The sequence below is a fragment of the Punica granatum genome, chromosome 8 (assembly GCF_007655135.1).
Source record: "Punica granatum isolate Tunisia-2019 chromosome 8, ASM765513v2, whole genome shotgun sequence".
NCBI lineage: Eukaryota > Viridiplantae > Streptophyta > Magnoliopsida > Myrtales > Lythraceae > Punica > Punica granatum.
Genome location: NC_045134.1, coordinates 14,037,039 through 14,057,463, shown reverse-complemented (window position 1 = coordinate 14,057,463; position 20,425 = coordinate 14,037,039). Strand labels below are relative to the sequence as shown.

At 36.8% G+C, this 20,425-nt stretch overlaps 1 protein-coding gene and 1 long non-coding RNA gene across 2 annotated transcripts; one reads left to right on the top strand and one right to left on the bottom strand.

Moving 5' to 3' along the window:
* Nucleotides 1-593: 593 nt before the first annotated feature.
* Nucleotides 594-4,852, bottom strand: LOC116188371 (phosphatidylinositol 4-phosphate 5-kinase 1-like). The gene is made up of 8 exons (XM_031517678.1): nucleotides 3,435-4,852; nucleotides 3,183-3,347; nucleotides 2,871-3,036; nucleotides 2,657-2,767; nucleotides 2,364-2,557; nucleotides 2,146-2,276; nucleotides 1,946-2,039; nucleotides 594-1,363 (listed from the first exon to the last, which is right to left on the bottom strand). Exons 1-8 carry the CDS (start codon nucleotides 4,385-4,387, stop codon nucleotides 1,051-1,053), a joined length of 2,127 nt encoding a protein of 708 aa, XP_031373538.1. The 5' UTR covers nucleotides 4,388-4,852; the 3' UTR covers nucleotides 594-1,050.
* A 10,633-nt stretch (nucleotides 4,853-15,485) lies between these two features.
* Nucleotides 15,486-18,578, top strand: LOC116189060. The gene is made up of 3 exons (XR_004152307.1): nucleotides 15,486-15,600; nucleotides 16,689-16,869; nucleotides 18,391-18,578. It is a non-coding gene; the product is annotated as an uncharacterized LOC116189060 (long non-coding RNA).
* The last annotated feature ends 1,847 nt before the right edge of the window (nucleotides 18,579-20,425 follow it).

Genomic DNA, 20,425 nt, shown 5'->3' with positions numbered 1-20,425 from the left:
AAAATTAAGATCGTGTCATTCCATGAAATCTTTTTGAAATTTTGTATCATATAGTGAAATTATTGTCTATCATACTTTACCGTGAAAGAAATTTAAAATATCGTGTAATTTGATGAAATTATAATGATATATATTATGTGATGAAAAATTTTAAAATATAATATTTTACGGTGAAATTAATAAGAGGGATTGATCCTTCCTCGAAAATCAAACAAGAAAAAAGAAAGGCAATTTTCAAGTTTGGTTGTTTGGCTTTGTTGACGTAATTTATGTCCAAAACTACCAAAAAAGAGAGGGAAAAAACAGTAAACGAAAAAACAAAAGCCAAACAGCATCTCTCTCTATCTAAGATAGCTTTCTCTCCTTTTCATGCCATGACAATACTGCCTGTCCAATGCCTTCCCTTTCCCTGCCAATAAAGAAAAAGCAGGTGACCCCAATTTTCCCTTCCATACTTAAATGGAACAGGGACCATGTTTAAACACAGCAACATAGAAGATAAACAGAGATCCAGTGGGACCCGCCAAGCTGCAATGTGATCCCAGACACTTCTCGGACAGCTCACGAGAGCAATTTACAAACAAAACAAAGCATTCATGTGAAAACTTTTCTATTTTCATTGATCAATTAGAATATTAATTTAATAAACTATTCAAAAATCATCTCTCTTGATTTTCCTATAAGCTGTACAATTTTCTCGTTATTTCTCTAAAACACTCACTCGCCTAAGGTGGGAAAAGCAAACCCACTCACTTCCTATGTTACCCTCTAAGAACACCTCTATTTGTGGTTTGGAGCCTTCGACATTTCCTTTCTTTCCTCAAAAAAACTCACAACACCCAGAAAAAAGAAGGAAAAAAGAATCCAACCCCGTTACCAATCAATGTACAGCCGTGCTGCGCGGCCCTTCTTGTCGGCTGATCCGCAAAATTCAGCCCCTGGGAGACTCAAAACTCCCGATGAGATATCGCACGGGTTCCACACCAAATGGGATCTCCTGGCAGAGCAATGTTTATGTTCTTGTGGTGAATGCTTGTTTTCCCTCATTTGCTACCTCTCCTCGACGAAGATTCTCCCTATGAAGTCCCGGAACCTCTTGGAGTAGAGCTTCGGGTCCACTGCTGAGATCGATGCGGGGTCCACTTGGAGGGACTTGTAGGCGTGCTCGATCTTCTTGCTGATGTCATAGTCCTGCAATATGTCGATGATGCCAAAGTATAGGACCACCTCATACGTCCCACGGTTCCTCGAAGGTGTCAAGTGGGTCACTCCGCCTGGTGTCATGTACTGATCAAAGTCACTCCTCCGAGCCATCGTCTCTGCCCTCGCGGGCATGTTTGCCCCTAATCTTATCAGCGGTTTCCTGAACAAACGAAAGCAAACATTTTTTTTTTTTTTTAGTTTCAGCTACAATCATTTTTTCGTTTCAACTGCTGGAGAAGGCAACTCGACGGGACTTTAAAATAACTCGAGTAAAAGCAAAAGTACAAGCATTTCTTTATTAAAAATGATGTCAATAGTTGTCATAATAAGCTCATAGAAAGGAAATTTTTCTTTTTTCTTAAATAATTATTGAAAATATTATATAAATAAAAAATAATTCACCATTGATCTCTGCAACTGATTTGATGCAACGTGTAATCAGGAGACTAGTTCCTATCAAATAAAATAGAGGGCCATGCTCTGCATATGACAACTTTATTAAATAACTGACCAAGTCAACCCATCCCTGCTATAAAATTATATATCAAGCACATGAACAGATTCAGTGGAGAAAATAATTCATGTCCTCACGACTCTTCTTTTTATATATTTCTATCGAGTTTAACAAAATAAGCCCATCCACACCATGTTTCTCACAATTATCCATGAATAAGGAAAGGCTAAAATCGTGCTGCTTGAATTATCTCAAAAATTACGGCTCATAACGAAATAAGCAACATACCGGCCAGCTAAAATTCGATCCATGTTTTGAAGCTCTGCCTCTAGGAAACGGCACCCTCGCATGAACTTCTCATTTTGAAATGAATCCTTTCTGCCTGTAAGTTGTATCACTCTTAGTCGGTGCAACATTTTCGTTTGTTTGCCAACAATCCAACTTGAAGGTTTTCGACAGACTTCAATGGACTAGTATAAGCATATTACCTGATCGCAACAGAAATGGTGACAACCCCATTTTCTCGCAGGTGTTGTCATCGCGGAAGTGAACACCGACCAAAAGACTGTAGTCCATAATCCTCTCCGCTTCCAAGAACTCGCAATCTCGACTGATTTGTCTGATAGAAATTATCAAAACAGTTAGATAATGTGATTCGAGATGGAGACAATAGACATGCTTCCAAAATACTCTGCTAGTGACTTACTTTATAAGTTCCTGGTACCAATTTCTTTGCAAACGAAACACGAAGTTGAGATCAAGGTCTTTCAGTGTTGTGGTCTCATCAATCTCGCCCTCTGGCTTGTCAGTTGTGCGGCCATGCGATGATCCTTTCAAATCGAACCTTCGGTGGATTCGATATTCCGAGCAGAACAAATTGCCCATCACAATGAATCGGGTCTGGTTACAAAAGGATTAGAAATCAATATCACAGCAGGCTTCTATTTCTAGAAACCTATCACATAAGACCCGAATAAATTTGAGTCTTTCAAGACATACCTTCAGTCCACCAATAGGTTTCACGCAATGGACGCCCAAGAATTTCGTCACAAGGGAGTTCTCATACCGAGAGACGTGGCGGTGATAACTCTGGAGCATTCTAATAAGCACCTGATAAATTTAGGGGGGCAAAAAAAAAAAAGAGTTAATATGACCATGGCCTTAACTTGCGCCCGGTGAATGTTGAAGCAGAAGTCAATAAAGAACAACTAACCTTGACTTCTGATTTCTTCACGGTCTTTATCATGAACCTATCATCATGAGTGAGGTAAAAGAAGCTTCCACTCTTTCCGGGGGAAGAGAGCTCCCGCAGAGCATCGTTGCCGCAGATCGCTAGCATGTAATCAGCTGGATCTATTTGGAACAACTCCCTCAAATGCCTAAGCAATTTGATTCAAATTCACGGCATCAGTTTACCGCATAAAAAGGGAAACATTTTCAACCAAATTTGAAGCTTGGGAAAATGTAATACCAAGAACCACATATTTCCAAACATATCAACTGTTGCAAAGGACAGATGGATTACCGGAAGACAACGGGACAATAGTCTTTCCAACGAAAGTCCCCGGACTGATGGGGCGGAGTAGTCTTCGACCCTTCAGGTGGAAACCTCGTCCAGAACTTCTCCTTCGGGTCAAAATCGCTCTGTCGCAACTCCCGTGGCACCGATCCATGCTTCCCGACAGAATACCTTCACAAAATTCACTGATTAATCCCCTGAAAGAGACTACTATGATTCAAGCTGAAATTAGTAAAACCAAATTCAACTTTATATTACCTAATACCCAACTGCAAGTTGAGCATCAAATCGTAATTCTTGTGCCCCTTCGAGATCGTCTGCCCAGGTTTCTTGGCCTCCCCGCTGAAACAACAGGGGCCTCTCCGGAAATCCCGAAAGCCATTGAATCGATCCCGGTAGAAAAACGAGGCCTCCACATTATCGATTATATCGCAGGTGATATCCCCAGCCTCACCATCAGATTCCCAAATGCAAATCCTCGGCAAATTGTTCACGCTTCCACGAGCACTGTCGACGGAGTACCGCTTATGGGCGGGACCGTAACTGTTAGTACCATTTCCTTTGGGAACTCCGTTCTCGAACAGCCCTTCAAAACGGTCTCCGTTTGCCCAGATTAAGACTCCCTTACCGAAGATTACACCGTTCTTCCACTCTCCGATGTACTCGTTCCCGTTCCTCCAAACGTAGCGCCCATGCCCGTCCTGGAGGTTCCGCTTCCAATGGCCGTCGTAGAAGTCTCCGTTGGCGTACCGTTTCAGTCCGTACCCGTGCTTCCGATCCGCCACCCAGGAACCCCGGTAGGTGTCCCCGTCGGGTCCGGTGAAGGTCCCGGAGCCCTCGATCCGACCCGACCGAAACTCGCCCTCGTAGGTCGCCCCCGACGGCCACGAGAACTTACCCTTCCCGGAGGCCTTGCCCCGCCGCCACTCACCCTCGTACATGCACCCGTCCGACCAGAGGTACTTGCCGGATCCGTGAGGCGCGTTGCTAGAGAACCCCCCGGTGTAGAGATCGCCGTTGGCCAGGGCCTTCTCGACGGAGGCCCCGGAGGCCGTCGTGGGAGTGACCCGGCGGTTGCCCGGCTGAGATCTGCTCCGGCAGACGGTGACGGCCGGGGGAGTGGGAGGAGTGGCACCGTCTTGCGAGTCGGGCTTCTTCTTCTTCATCGAAACGATGTCGTTGAGTTCGTGAAGGTAGAGCTCCTCCCGCATTTCTTCTTATCCTTATCGCTATCCCCCCCTCTCTCTCTCTGGGTCTCCGAGAAACGGAAGTGGGTCTCTATGCCCTTCACAGAATCAGAGCATTCCCGGCGCAAGGAGTCGCCGGAGACAACGGGACAGGCATCGACGGAATCTGCAGATAGTAACTTTGCCTTTCTCCCCTCTTTGCCCTGGTCCGGCAATCGTTCAGTCTCTCTCTCTCTCTCTGTAAAGCAGTCAAGCTCTTGGTGCAGTGTTCTAATGGCGCTTTTGCGATGGGGAAGATAGGTGGGAATCCTACGAACAGACGGTGGCTACCACTGTACAGACACAGAGATAAGAGTAGGAGGAGAGAGGAAACAGACAGCAAGAAGTAGAGAGAGAGAGACTGTGTGTATTGAATTGCTCGAAAAAGAAAAACTGAAAAAGAAAGGGGAAGAGAGAGAAGGAAATTGAATTGAACGACTGTGCCGAGCCCGCTTTGCAATTGCATCGGCAACGATGCTGGGAGCTAGAAATGTTACCGACTGATATTAATCTCGTTCCAGTATCGATTTATCCTAAGTCACGATGTAATTCGAATAGAGGGGGAAATTTCGTTTACTGAAATCTCAATTTGTGATTGAACTGATTATATTTTCACTTGCATTTATTACATTATTTTTCCTTTATCGTGTTCATCAAGATGAACAACATTACTATTTTGAGGAAACAAAAAGAGAAAAAAATACAAAAATCTCCTCTGTAATTTGGGATCGGAATAAATTGCACTACATGTTTTTATTATGGACAATTAGCCCCCCTTTGGTATACTTCGTTAGACATAAGAATTACGGCATTAATTTTTTTTCATTTTCAATTCTCAATCTTTAGCCTTTTGATAATTTTGATTTTAAATATTTTCTTTTATCATTCATATCTTAAACTTTTCATTTTAGTCCTATAAAGAAAATAGAAAGGGAATGAGGGGTCGAGGCTGCTAATCGGCGACCCCGACCTCCAACGAGATCGTCGGCGTCCTCCGTGGGTACCGACGACCTTAGTGAAGGGGTCAGGGACTCCGAGTCGAAAGTCCCCTGTCGATTCAAGGTTGGGGATTCCAATTAGCGACCCTGACCCCTCCACCGAGATCCCCAGTACCCACGGAGGACGCCAGAGACCTCTGTGGAAGGGTCAGGGTCGTCGATTGGCGGCCCCAACCCCGAATCGGAGGTCCCCGGTTGATTCGGGGTTGAGGCCACCAATCGGCGACCCTGATCCCTCCACCGAGGTTGCCGTCACTCACAGAAGATGCCGGCATCCTTCGTGGGTACCGGCAATCCCAGTGGAGGGGTCGGCGGCCCCGACCCCTCATTTCCTTTCGATTTTCTTTTTAGGACTAAAATGAAAAGTTGATGATAGGAATTATAAAAGAAAATAGATTTAGGATTAAATGATTAAAAAGTTTAAAGATTGATGAATGAAAATGAAAAAAAATTAACGTCGTAATCCCTTATGTCTAACGGAGTACACCACATAGGGGCTAATTGTCCATGACAAAAACGTATGGTGCAATTTGTTCCGGCTTCAAATTACAAGAGAGATTTTTGTACTTCTTTTAAAAAAAAAAAGGAAAAAGAATGGCTACCTTTTTTTTTTTTTATGCGTGGGACAAATTTGTCACACTCGTAGGCGTATGTCTTCCGGGAGAGTAAAAGGGGAGCACTTATTGAAGGGCCTTGTTTACCATCGTCAAGAGAAAAAGAGAGCAGCTACTGCTGGAGGACTTATGCGCCACATGAATATTCAGGCAAAAGTTCTCATCGCCGTGCAAGGGATCGGAATTAACGTTTTAGTTCGATGCTTGTCATCCGCTTAAATTTTCAATAATTTGATTCAATGTCAATGATGAACTCAATTAAGTTTTATTGTTCGTAATCCAAAAGTTTAAAGTAAAAATATAAGATTTGTGTCAGTTGAAAATAAGCCGAAATTAACCAGATCTAGCTAGAATTTAACTCAACTAACTTTGAAACCCGTGTATCATGCGGGGAATAGCAACTGTTCGAATTTTTAGCAACCCGTAGATGAACAGCTTCAATGAAAATACTTTTACACACTTCATATTTTATTTAAGAAAAAACATGTTATTACATTCTCAATAAATTTATACAAATAGATAAAAGTTCAAGAACCGTTTGGTTTGCCTATTATTAAATTATGGGAAATATGAAGATTATAAGAAAAATTTAACTATGGAATCATTTTACATCAGTTAAAGGTCGAAAAGTAAAATTGTTATGTCATATTCGATGTAAATCCCGGTATCCGGAAGTCCAATTGGACCCGACTAATCCAGTCAAGCTTGGTCTGTCCACTAAAGGGTAAAGATCTCCCAGCATATATTTTTTACATTCACAATGATTCGAACTGGAAACCTTACTTAAACAGAACAAGTGCCGAACCGTTTAATCAACACACGTTGGTATTGTTGTGTTATAACGGATTATAGAGAATATGGGTGATAATATAATAATATAATTTATTTTTATATAGATAAAATGTTATACCCGCGGCCATAATTCGAGAATACTAAGTGTTTCGATTGTAAAAATTTTCCCACCTACACCTGTAAAATCCTAACCTCGGAAAATGATTTCCTTACCACACTCCTAAATAATTTATGAAGTAAAATAGGTTTTAATTTTTGGATTTTCCTAGGAAAATCTGAAGTTTACATCGATCCAAAGAGGGCCTTAAATAGAATTGAATAAGGGACCTCCATGAATTTTCTCCATGGTCGTAGAAGTCTAAGCATTGTTCTTCAAATAATTTGTCTTTCATACTTCTAATTGAACTTTTAACTGATCTGTCTCTCGTCCCAACATTAAAAATTTAATTCGTTACATAATTTCTATTATATATACAACAGAAGATTTTGGTTCTTCAAAAAATGCATCTTCTTTGACGTAGAAGATTTTAGTTCACACATTAAACTAGGTGCAGGACCGCTCATTGTACAAATAGGTAAAAATTCAATATTTATTAAAAATTAAATTTACTTGAATATATTGCTTTTAAAATTTATTCGTGAATCGGGAAGATAAACTTAAATGATTTGCATGATCCATTTGGATATACGGGTCTTAAAAATCCTTTTATCACGTTCACCTACACAATCATATGATATAGCACCACAATGTGGCAATAGATACATTGACAACAAAAGAGCAACTTATGTCAACCGTAATGTAGAGGGGAGATGATGACAATGACGACAAAATTAGAAAACTCCATAAGCTTGTCGGCGACCGAGAAGGTATCGAAGATGCAAGAAGAGAGTTTCTCAGGGTAGAAGCAAAGTCAGTTCACCGGAGGCTCATGGGAACTGCCCCACTATTGTCATCCTTGGGCAGGAGTCCTAGGATTCGAAGGCATTTGAGATTGGAGTAGCGTTAGAGATAGAGATGGGCATGAGACGGTTCGATACAATTTTTAGTATGAATAGTAATTGTCACAAAATTTCAGGATAAGAATTTTACTAACCATAATCGTAACTGAAATAGAAGAGGAAAACTGTCCCGAAAAATTATTGGTTTTATTGTTCGGTTAACTGAATAGAACGGACATTGAGAAATCTTTTAAAAAATCTTAACTTATGATATCACTTAGTTTCATTCATCCACATACCACAAACACTAAAAAATAATTAGTTAAACAACATTCATCAATAAAGAGAAAGAAAAGTGTCCACTTAAAATTAGAATTAGAAATTTTATACTCTTTAACCTCACCATTTTGACCTTCTATTAAATTAAAATTTCCAAATTTCATATATAATATATATAATAATGTTGTGAATATAAATTCGAGATGGGACGATTCACCCCGATTTTTTAATTTTAAAAACCGTAACCATCCCGTAACCAATTTTCCTTTTAAAATCCCAAACCGAATAATTTCTGTTACCGATTAATTCGGTTTTTTTGGTTCGAAACAGGAAGGTTTTGCAGGACGGTTCAGTTATTGAGATTTTTGCACAATGCTAATTAGAGAATGGTAGAAGAATAATGGCCTGCTGGGAATCTCATAATAAGATAAGAGAACAAAGAGACGGGGAGTATTCTGCAAAAAGCCCAAAGAAGTTTAAGAGCAATCTACCGTGAAAGATCAAAGTAGATTGCTTGTAATAACAAGAGTCTGTGTACACAATCATGACACACATACATTGTATTTACTTTGCATGAACTCTAGAAATGGACAAATACATGAACATCCAATCAAGCACTAAATTGAACCGAAGAATTGAAAAGACGTTTAACTACGAGCTGAAGGCTTAAAGAAAGCGGAGTTGTGGCGCTCTCTCACTTTTATACAGATACATTGATGAGGAATGAGAAAGTCAATTCAGCGCACAATTTTAATGTATTTGATCAATTATTGAATTTCTTATGAGTGAACCGGTGAGTGAAAAGTCGCTTCATGATGAGCTGAGGATTTGGCGATTTAACAAAATTGTATTCACGAGATTCATCCGAAATTCAAGCAATGACATTATATAATATACAGATAATTCTGCCATTTTTACTATGACTTGATATATGAATTTTTTGCTAAGTCCCAATCATTAATTTATGTTGCACGCATGTGTGACATATGTTTAGTTCCCCGAGGAAGATATCTTCCGCAAGTAACGAACTTGAAAATTTGAATTAACTGGTTCATCCTCGCGCGTTGCACGGTAATTTTTCATCTTTTTTTTTATAGAATAGATAATCAATACATGTGACCTACAAATGAATATAGATAAAAATAAATAAAAAAAGATGGCCACGTAAGTAAAACCATGATCACAATAAACAAACACGTACTCTAGACTTATAAAGTGAATAATATGTTTATATAGAGACCGTAATCTTGTAATACGTATAAGTGCTTAAAAAAAAACATAGCGAATAGAAAGTCGATGGATAAAATGAATTTTGTTGGGTATTTATAGATAATTTAGCACATTGAACTTAAATAGTATCACGTATGTCGATGAGTTCTTTCTAATTATAGGAGAAACTTTTAATTTTTCAAAAATAATTTATTATATATTATTACATGCAAATAATATGGACAAATTTTTAACATTCGTTGAATGTAACACCAATAAAATATAGTATAAGTTTATTTAACTAAAAATGAAATGTCAATTTCCGTGGAGCTGAAAGTTATCAAATGGAGTTATTCGAGCAATTGAGGATATCTTAACAGGAGCTTCTCTAATAGGACTTCCACAATTTTACTCTTCCGCTTTTATATATTATATAAATTGAACTAATTCCGCTTTTATATATTATATAGATCAAACAAATTAGTGGGTTACTGCTTGTTTTCCTTTTATAAATTTGAGGATGTGAATTTGTGAATTATATGTTGTGCCCATAATTTTTAATTGATCTGTTTCCATATTTTTTAAGAGAAGTTATGATTTCATTATTAAGTTTATGCAAGTATATTTTAGATTATTGTAGTATGCTATATTGATTAGTATTTTGATGTTACTACAGGGTTAAGGCATTAAGTGATGGCCACTATTCCGTCTTTGAGGGACTACACCTGGACAGGGATGATTGGAAAATAAAATTGCGAGTATGTAAACTGTGGGATACGTTGAATATCCATAGAAACAAACAGTTAATTAGTATAGACATGGTATTCATTGATGAGAAGGTTTGTGAGTGTGTCCCTTTGATTTATAATTAAAATTATTCTGAAATCAGAATTGCTAATAGATATTTTTGTTTGTGGCTTTTCCTATTTTTACCATCAGAGCAATTCTTTACATGCCTCTATAGGGATAAATATTTGCCATAGGCTCAATAACGTCCTTAGAGAGAGGATGTATTTTTTCTGAAAATTTTCTTGGTAAAACCCAACAAAGAGAAATTTGCGGGAAAATTACTTGAGTGATACAAAACTTTTTAAATTGTAACGTGGATGATACAATTTTTTTTTTGTTGCAATTTGGTACAAAACGTATCAAATTTTTTCATCAAGTCCAATCCATCAATTTTTGCCGACGCCGTGAAGACTTTCTGCCGAGGTACGTGACATAACAAGTCGTATTGTACGTGGCTGGAAAAAAAACACAATAAAAGACAAAAAGCAAAACTTGAGAGAGAAGACAAGACAAATTTTTTCTGAAAATTTTCTTGGTAAAACCCAACAAAGAGAAATTTGCGGGAAATTACTTGAGTGATACAAAACTTTTTAAGTTGTAACGTGGATGATACAAATTTTTTTTTGTTGCAATTTGGTACAAAACGCATCAAATTGTTTCATCAAGTCCAATCCATCAGTTTTTGCCGACGCCGTGAAGACTTTCTGCCGAGGTACGTGACATAACAAGTCGTATTGTACGTGGCTAGAAAAAAAAAACACAATAAAAGACAAAAAGCAAAACTTGAGAGAGAAGACAAGACAAAGGGTTTAGGGGAGCTAATGACAGTAGTTATTTCTCAATTTTCTCTCCTTCTACTTGCGATCAGGCTAGGGTTTCGTTGCAAGCAGTGAAAGGAGTCAGAGCACATGCAAGGTTTTGGTTTGTTTGCAATGCCTCACGATCTAAGCTCCTTAGACCCTGTTCCCATGTATGGTAAGTAATCTATTAGCTTACCGTGTCGACGATGTTTGTGGTTTAGATTTTAGGTTTTGGATGAAGTCGAAAGGTGTTCTTTTGCTCCAACTTAATGGGCTGTAGGATGGTTACTTTTGAGTATCTGATCATTTTGGTTCAGCAGTAGAGTAGTTGTTGGGCTCTGATTCATTGCTCTGTTTTGAGTTTACTAATCCTCTTTTTCTCTTGAAAAGAATAAGAAGATTCGAACTTGCAACAATAATGCGGTTCGTTATGATCGACTCTTTAGCGAATATTTTATGTTTTATGTACTTTGGCACATGTTACTGCCTCTAACTGAATGGGTCGAAGAATGGTTATCTTTTAGCATCTGATCATCTCGGCTCAACAGCTATATAATGGTTGGGTTCTTCTTCGTCACTTTGTTTTGAGTTTTCTCCCGAAAAGAATAAAAATAATCAAACTAGCAATGATATTATGGTTTGTTACAACTGATTCTTAGCAAGTATTTTCTTTTTGATATACTTTAGGTGCCTTTAAATTCTTTCTACTCTTACTAGGTGCAACGAAGCTCATTACTTTTGGCATCTGATCATCTTGATTAAGTGGCAAAGTTGCTGTTGGATTTTTCTTCATTCCTCTATTTTCAGTCCCTTTTCTTTTGTTTCTTCGGAAAAGTGTAAAAAGATTCAAACTTGTAACAACGATATCGTTCATTATGACTAACTCTTAGGACATGTTACTACCTCTAAATTGTGGCTTTTCTATCTATACAGTCCATCCCGAATTTGTTCATGGCCAAGTACGGGAGCCATCTGAACTTCTGTTTCAGATTTATCTAATCATAAAGAAGCCAAATACACGCACACACACACACACGCATGCACGCACACACCGCAAACAAGCTCTATAATTAACATATATGATAAGTTAATAATTAATTAGTTAGGTAAATGAAAAGTTCATTATTCTTATGGCCAAGGTAGTTCGGTCAGAGGTGCATGAGAGTTCATGTGAGGGTAATTATTGCATGGGGTCATGCACTGATCATTTATCATAAACCTTAGTGGACCATTTGCAAAACGAAAATTTCTCCCTACGACACTTAGATATTTTCAGTCTATATAAACTTAGCTTTGACTTTTTCTTTTTAATAGAAAAAGAAAAAGTCATCTTCTGCAAAACCAAAGAAAGCAAGTACAAGAAAAAAAAAATTTAGTACATGACAGTTACTTTTCAACCAGAGGCACTTAAGACATTGAAGCATAACAAGAATTATTCAAGATACCTCTATCATTCTTCCCCTCATTTCCTAGGTCCTCAAGTTTCTCCCCCGTTACTTTCTTCTTCCTTTTATATACACAACATACTTCTTGCTCTTCCTGTATTTTATTATCATGACCCATATTGTTAGCGCTCCACGACAGAATAAACTTCTATGGTTGATATTGAGTGGTCAACTAGGATCACAATTGTTATGTTTAGAAAGTCGAAGCTTTTTGCTTTTTTAGCCCTTGTTAAACATTTATGATGATTAGGTTTTGGTGGTTTTGGTCCACAGTGGAGGCTGTGGGAGATGCAGAAGATGCAAAGGAGGGTGTTGGAGATGCAGAGGAGGTTATGGGGGATGCAGACAGAGATGTGCCTTTAGTTGATGTCCAAGAGGACTTTGGGTATGTAAACTTGCATTTGGATGACATGGGGTTTATGGAAGTTTTAGAAGAGAGGAGAATGCTCCTGCTATAGGAGCTCAATCAACATATGTGAAAGATATGCTGGTTGAAGATGCAAATGAGGATGAGGGTTCTGAATTGAATGATACTGATAATGACATGACATATTATATGGATCTGGTGGATGTGAATGTTGCATTGCAAGCAGGCATTCGACATGGGAAGAGGAGTAGCCACCTTTCTGAAACCAGAAAAGAACCACATGTCGATGTTATCAGTGAAGAAAGTGATTGGGAGGCAGGGGATGGAGGTGATGAGTCTAATGGCTTCTAGAGCATAGACTCTGACAATGAAGGTGGGAGTGCAAGTAAGTTGCCAGAATTCAGGCGAGAGAGAGACTTGCAAGATCTAGAGTTTGTAATTGGTATGTTGTTTGGAACAATGAAGGAGTTAAAGAATGTTGTGAAGCAATATGGTATCATGAACAAAGTCAACATTGCCATCATGAGGAATGAAAATGATAGAGTCAATGCAAAGTGTAAGAATTGCAATTGATGGATGCTCAGGTCAGCATGGAATAAAATGCACAATGCATTGCAAATTAAGAAGTATAAGGACAAGCACACATGTGGGAAGGAAGTTTCTGACATATATATATCACTTATAAGTGGTTAGGTGAGACTATAAGGCTCCGTTTTGGGCTGACCCAAATTGGTCATCCAAGTTTTTTGCACATCAGCTTGACCATGGCTTCAAGGCCAAATGCAGCAACATAAAGCTATGGAGGGCAAGGAATTATGCTCTGACGTTATTAAGGAGTTCAAACAATATGCAAAATTATGGGACCATTTTGAAGAATTAAGAAAGACTAATCATGGTTCCTCTATTTTAATACGGACTGACCATCACATCTTCAAGAATATGTATGTATGTTTTGATGCTTGCAAGAGGGGTTTCCTAGTTGGTTGCATGCCATTAATTGGATTGGATGGGTGTTGGCTTAAGGGAAGATACAGTGGACAACTCCTAGTCGTAGTGGGAATACATGCAAATGATTGCATCTATCCTATAACATTTGGGGTGGTGGAGATTGAGAATAAAGAATCATGGTCATGGTTCTTAGAAAATTTGGCAAGAGACTTGAATATTAATGATTCCTCCCCTTGGACTTTTATGGGAGATAAGGAGAATGTATGGTTTTATTGAAAATCGATTAGATTTACTTACGTATTTGTGTTAATTTATTTAAACCAATATAAATGCCTATTTACTTGTGAGACTTACTGACGGTGTTTTTTTTTTTCCTTGTGTTCTGTTATCAAGGGGTTTGTTCAATCCCTTGATAAATTGTTTCCTCTTGCAGAGAAAAAGTTATGCACTCGACATATATGGAAAAACCTTTGTGGAGCAAACACTAACAAGAAGGGGGAAGAATTGAAAAACCTGTTATGGGCTGCTGCCAAAGCCACTTACCCAGCAGAATTCAGGAAGCACATGGAGGTGTTAAAAATACAAGATGAGAAAGCTTGGGAATGACTCTAGGATAAACCTCCATCATAATGGTCAAAGTCCCATTTTAGGAAATACCCTAAGTCTGATATTCTATTAAACAACCACTGCGAATACTTCAACAAGTACTCTACATATTTAGTAAGTGCAGTACTTTGACTTGAAAGTAAATAATAATATGTAATCTTTTTTATTGTGCAAGTGGATTTTGGAAGAAAGGGACAAACCTATTATTGCATTGTTTGAGAGTATTAAAACAAAACTGATGAAAATGATGTCCATGAAAAGGAAACTTGCAAACAAGTATAATGGGAGGTTTTGTTCTAAGATTTTGAAGAAGCTTGAGAAGTACAAGGAGTGGGCCTCAGGGTTTTGGCCAACTGAGTCTGGGACAAGTAAGTTGCTGAGAAGCTATATGTGGTGGATTTGCTTGCTTTGACATGCAGTTGCAAGCGATGGCAACTCTCAAATATGCCTTGCCACCATGCAATTGCATGTATACAACTAGAAAAAAAGAAGCTAAAAGATTTTATCCATCCTCTCTATAGTGTTGCAAGCTTTAAAGCTTGCTATGAAGTAGTTATCTATCCATTAAGAGATCTAGATGATTATGACCCGATTGGTTTGAAACCAGTAAAACCTTCTCCCTTGAGGCAAAAAAAAGGTAGACCTCAAACTGTTATGAGAAAGGGTCATGATGAGCAAATAGTACGAGTTTCTAAAGATGGCACCGAGAAAATTGGAAAAAAAATGCTGCATGAAAATGAGATGCTCAATATGCAAAGAAACTGGTCAAAATAAAAAGACTTGTAAAAAGAGATGAAGGAGTGCTTTAGCAAGTCTTTCAAACATAGAGCAAGATCTGCCAAGTAGAAGTTCCAACCAACAAAACATTATGAACTACTGCTAGACAAATATATATTCTTTATATTCATTCATTTCAACGATCTATTCCTTAGCTTGCAAGCTACTTATAGGAAAAGAGGAGGAGAAAATATGACAGTGTTCCTGAGCCCCCATTTGTTAGTCCACATCTTCATAGATCAGAGTTCGTACAAAGCAATGTTACCCAGGTGTACATATCAAATACATTCACATTTTCATGAAAATGTAAAACTTTTACAATTATTAATTGTTTGGATCCTTAGCCTTATCCCCAACCACTTGCCCCACCTGCTTATGGCCAATTTGAGTATCAGTTTATTAGGACGTCCCAATCACCACCAAATCCACCTACTGCATCTGTTTCAAGATCTTCAAGCCAAAGGACGAATAAGGAAGGAATATGGCCTTCTGGGTCTATTAAAAGGAGAGGCAAGGGAAGCAAAAACACATGTGATGGATCTGCTCCAAATTCTCTCAGCTAGGAGACACCAACAACACGGAGGAAGGCAAAGACATCAGGTTCTTTGAGCCAGCCACCACATATTGGCGATTAGGTATAGAATGTCATCTTGACGTTCATCTTTATGTGAGATTATAAATACAACACTTTGATGCTCATGTTGAAACTGATTGGATATAGCTGTTAGCCTTGTATTGCCCCTTTTCATACTAGTAGAAAGAACATTGTCGACATTTTTGATGTTTTAGTGGTGGAAAGAATACTGTCCCCTTTTGCTATAGGTTTAAAGAGTAATATATATATATATATATATATATATATATATTTAATGTTCCTCTGAGATTTGGAAAGAACAATCTACCATTTTATTATTGTGATTGGGTGTAGTTGTCTTGGTAACTCTTGGCCATTTATTTATGAGAGTTTTTTTATTGAATATGGTGAGAGGCAGATATGGTATTTCATATTGTGTTGTTGCTGAGTTTACATGGGTGGTTATTGCTGCTTTGAAAGAGAAAGCAATCCATATTGTGCTGCTGAAGTTGTTTTAAAGCAGTTTAACTTGCTTTAACATTGTCTCCTTTGTTCCGTTATTTGTATCAATTTGTTACGTCATACTAAAAGTTTTGTACCATTTCGTTACATCTTAATAAAAGTTTTGTACCCATTTGTTACATCTTAATAAAAATTTTGTACCCATTTATTACATCATGCTAAAAGCTTCGAGCTTACATACGATACGACTTGTCACGTCACGTACTACGTTAAAAAATCTTCTCGGTGTCGGTGGAAATTGACGGATTGGACTAGATTGAAACAATTTGATACGTTTTGTACCAAATTGTTACAAAAGAAAGATTTTATACCGTCCGCGTTACAACTTAAAAAGTTTTGTATCACCAAAGTATTTTTTTTCCAGAAATTTGCTGTTGTGGAGAACAATAGGTTCATGTTGGACTTCTATGCAACTGTAAAAAAAGGTTGAGATTAATGTAAGTGTGATTCCTCAACATGTGTTTAAGTTTGTAAAGTTTGAGGATTTATAGAATCAATGTGATACAGATCGTTTGATAGGTAAATCTCTTCCCTTGATATCTTTTATAATAATGAAGCCTCTTGTACAAATAAAATTAATATTATGTCCATTATACCTTATAACCTTTTTCTTTTATCCTGTCTTAGATATTATTAGGCTTATTGTGGCAGTCAGTCCGGCTGAAGAAAGAACCACAAAAGAAGAGAAATATGATGAATATAATCCTTTGGGATGATTATATGGCATTGTTTAAGGAAACAATGGAAGCACATGAGTCTGACGTGAACGTTGTTTTTTTCACATCCACAAGGGTGAGGAATTTCCTTGGTAAGATTATATTATGTGAGAGATTTCTGTTCTTATCGTATTTTCAAGTAATGTTTCTCCACTTGCAGATAATTTGTCCATTTGGACCGCAAGTTAAGCAAGATATACATCAATCCTAACATACCTGAAACTAATGAGTTCGAGAATCACTTCATACTTGTATTCTCCTTACATTTTATATTTAATCGAGCTGATCATATATTATCTTAATCTTATATTGATTTTTATGAATCATCGTAAGGATTTTAAAGTTGTGCAACCTATTCAGAACATTGAGGCTACTCAACACCCCAAATCTTAAAACATTAAGAATTTATTTGAGATACCTGTACTTGAAAAAGAAAGACTAATCCAATAATTTTTATTATGTTAGCAGTGAACATTTGGTTTTGCAAAATATAATTTTTACAAAATACAATAACTATTTTTATCTTAAACTCAAAATGAAGCAGTCTGTTGTGTTGCCACCACCTAGGACATTCTACTTGAAAATAATTGGTATTATGATTCTTTCCCTAACTGCAAAAAATTAAAAAAAGCCTCACTGCTTCAGCCATGAAATTCTATTGTGAAACATGTTAAAACGATCTTGATTACCCAATCAAAAGGTGATATAGCTAAAAACCCTTCTCATCATAAATATATTTTCTATCAATTCTTCAATTATATTATTTAATATTCCACTTCATGTTACATGAATTAGGTTTTGACATAATCTAGAGGTAAAAGGGTCAAGTGGACCCACTATATTGGTTCTATTTGATGAAGTGGCTGAAAAATTACCCAAGTTAAGCTGAAGGATCTTACTACTGCATTTGAAAGTATTAGTTCATTTACATTTTCAATGTATTGTATATATTTGTTATGAATATTATGTGACATTATAATTGTCAATGTACTCATTCTTTCTATGGGATGATAATGATTATGACCAACCTCCACAGCTTATAAAAATTGTTAGCTCCACCCATGTCTTCCAAATAAAGATGAGATGTTTCTTTGAAATCCGGGGAAGATAAAAGTTCCTGAAAATTGCATATCATAATGAGGTAATAGTAAAAAATCTAAAAACCAATTATGTATGACAATGATATGAAAGTCCTCATTCACAAATTTGTCACTAACAGGAGGAAGAGGTTATTACGTCTTCTAATACTTCAACTGTTAAATATCTTATGCAATGCTTATGAAAAAAAGTCATGAAAAGGGAGCTTTAGGGGGCGTTTGATTTCAGAGTTAAAGTAACTTTGATTTTGATTTTGATTTTGATTGTGGAAAATGACAAATGAGATTGTATTATAAATTTGATTTGGGAAACGTGTGTTTTTGTTGTGTAGTGGGTAGAGTTAAAATCAAAATCATGATTCTAAAATCATTTCCACAAATCAAACAAGCCCTAACTATCGGAACCCCTGATCCACCACAAAAGAAATGAAGAAAGCTCATGTAAGGAATGATCAAACTTGAAATATAGTTAATCTTACATATATTGGTAATAACGATATTTTGTGTTCTTAATAGGTTATGTAATGAGGACGAATCAGACGATGTAACACCATACATTTCTTTGGATGTTCTTGAAGACTGAAGAATTAATTTGCAATGGATTAAGTTTATAGTTAAAATAACATTAGAATATATTTCAGAATGTTCGTCAGAGTATGACCATATGATACATTGTCAAATTACATCTTCTTCTCATATATATGATACGTTGAACTTTGAGGTTTTCCATTGAAGTATAATATGTGATTCATATTATTATGACGAGTATAACGTCCGATTCATATTATTCTGACAAATATAATCTTCCTTTCCATGGAAAAATTACCTACACAGTCTAAAATGCATAAGGCGATCAACATTCACTTAACTTTAGAGAAGTCCATAGAGTTTATTGGCCAAATGTGTTAAAGAAGAGTAATAAACAAATGAAATTAATGAATAAATTTGTGCAATTTTAGTCATACTAATTATTCTTGAAGTGAAAAAATGCATGCTCATTTTCAATTGATAAATTGATGCCGAGAAAGATAATTACATCAATCGGACATCAACAAAGAAAATTAATTAAAAATTTGCAAAATTCCAACATGCCTTTTTAATTCAATCGATTCTATATAGGGAGACCAGGAAGGAACTTACTAAAATCAGAAAGCAATTCAAATGAAACAAAAATTAAACTGAATCATGACGTCATAGTGTTTTTTATGGTTATATATGCCAACATTTTTACCCCAAACACTATAAAAATAAATTTAAGTCATGCTTTAATAATTATCCTTGAAGAAATGAAAGGCAGACCAGTAAAAATTTAAAAATTTCAATCTACTTTTTGATTCAATTGATGCCTTATAGGAGACTAGAAAGAAACTTCCTAAAATTACATCAGTATATTTAGTTAAAAGTACAAATTCAATATTTCACTGATCCATGAATCTTATTTGAACCAAAGCTGATTTTTCTTTTTCTCAATACTTAACATAGAAATTTCATTGCCCAAATAAAATGAAGTTGCGAATCTCATATTTACAAATATCATCTCAAAACTATAAATTTCATTTGGTTAAACGATATTCCTATTGTTCATGATTACATTTTTAAATTATACATGTCAATTGTATAACAACCTGCGCAACGCACATGTATAACAGCTAGTTAATTCTATTTGCTGCTCCCAGTATAATACAAAATTTGCAATATAGTAGATATGTGGAAGCTGATCATATGTTAGGGGCCAAATTAAGATCAACCAATGCTAATTAACAAGTAAATCAAACTAACAAATTAGAGTATGGTGTTGTGTATCGCCTAATATATAGAAGTCTAGTGTGCCCCAACTAATCCAGGTATCATCCAAGTTGGTGTAGGGTAAGCTTTCTCCAATCATGGATTTTTTCCAATCACTAGACTCAAGCCGGCCAAAGACTCTTTTAAAAGGAAGAGGTACTGAATCGCTTGAACCAATCCATAATAGTGTTAAGGGTACAACTTAATTATCATGGGATTGAATGGGGTCATTCCAATATCTCGAACCAATCCACAATAGTGTGTAGAACTTAATTATCATGGGATTGAATGGGGTCATTCCAATTTCAATTATTTTTGGGCTATCTCTTCCCGGAGGAAATAAAATGGTCCTTGTTTGGCTACCTAACACTTCACATTAGGACAAAGAGTTTAATTGGGTCAGAGCATCCTCCATAAATCAACATCTAATTAACTAAGGTTTTACTTTGTTCTGCTTCCTAAGAACCATTTTAAACCACAAACTCTCAGGAAAATATGAATTCATTCGTCTGATCATTAAAGCTTACCGAGTTCAATGATGTAAGATGGTGGCAACGAAACTCATCAGCGGCCACAATGGGGATTGCATGGCCGAGTAGCGATCCAATCTAAACCGCTCAAGAAGGAGAAGATAGAGAATAGGGCTCTTCGCAGCCCAAACCTCGTACTATCGTCAGACTTGGGCGGGCGGGCAGTCTAATTAAACTATATCTTAATTCTGAAGAAATCTTTACAGATTTATAAAAGTTAATTAATGAAAAAATAA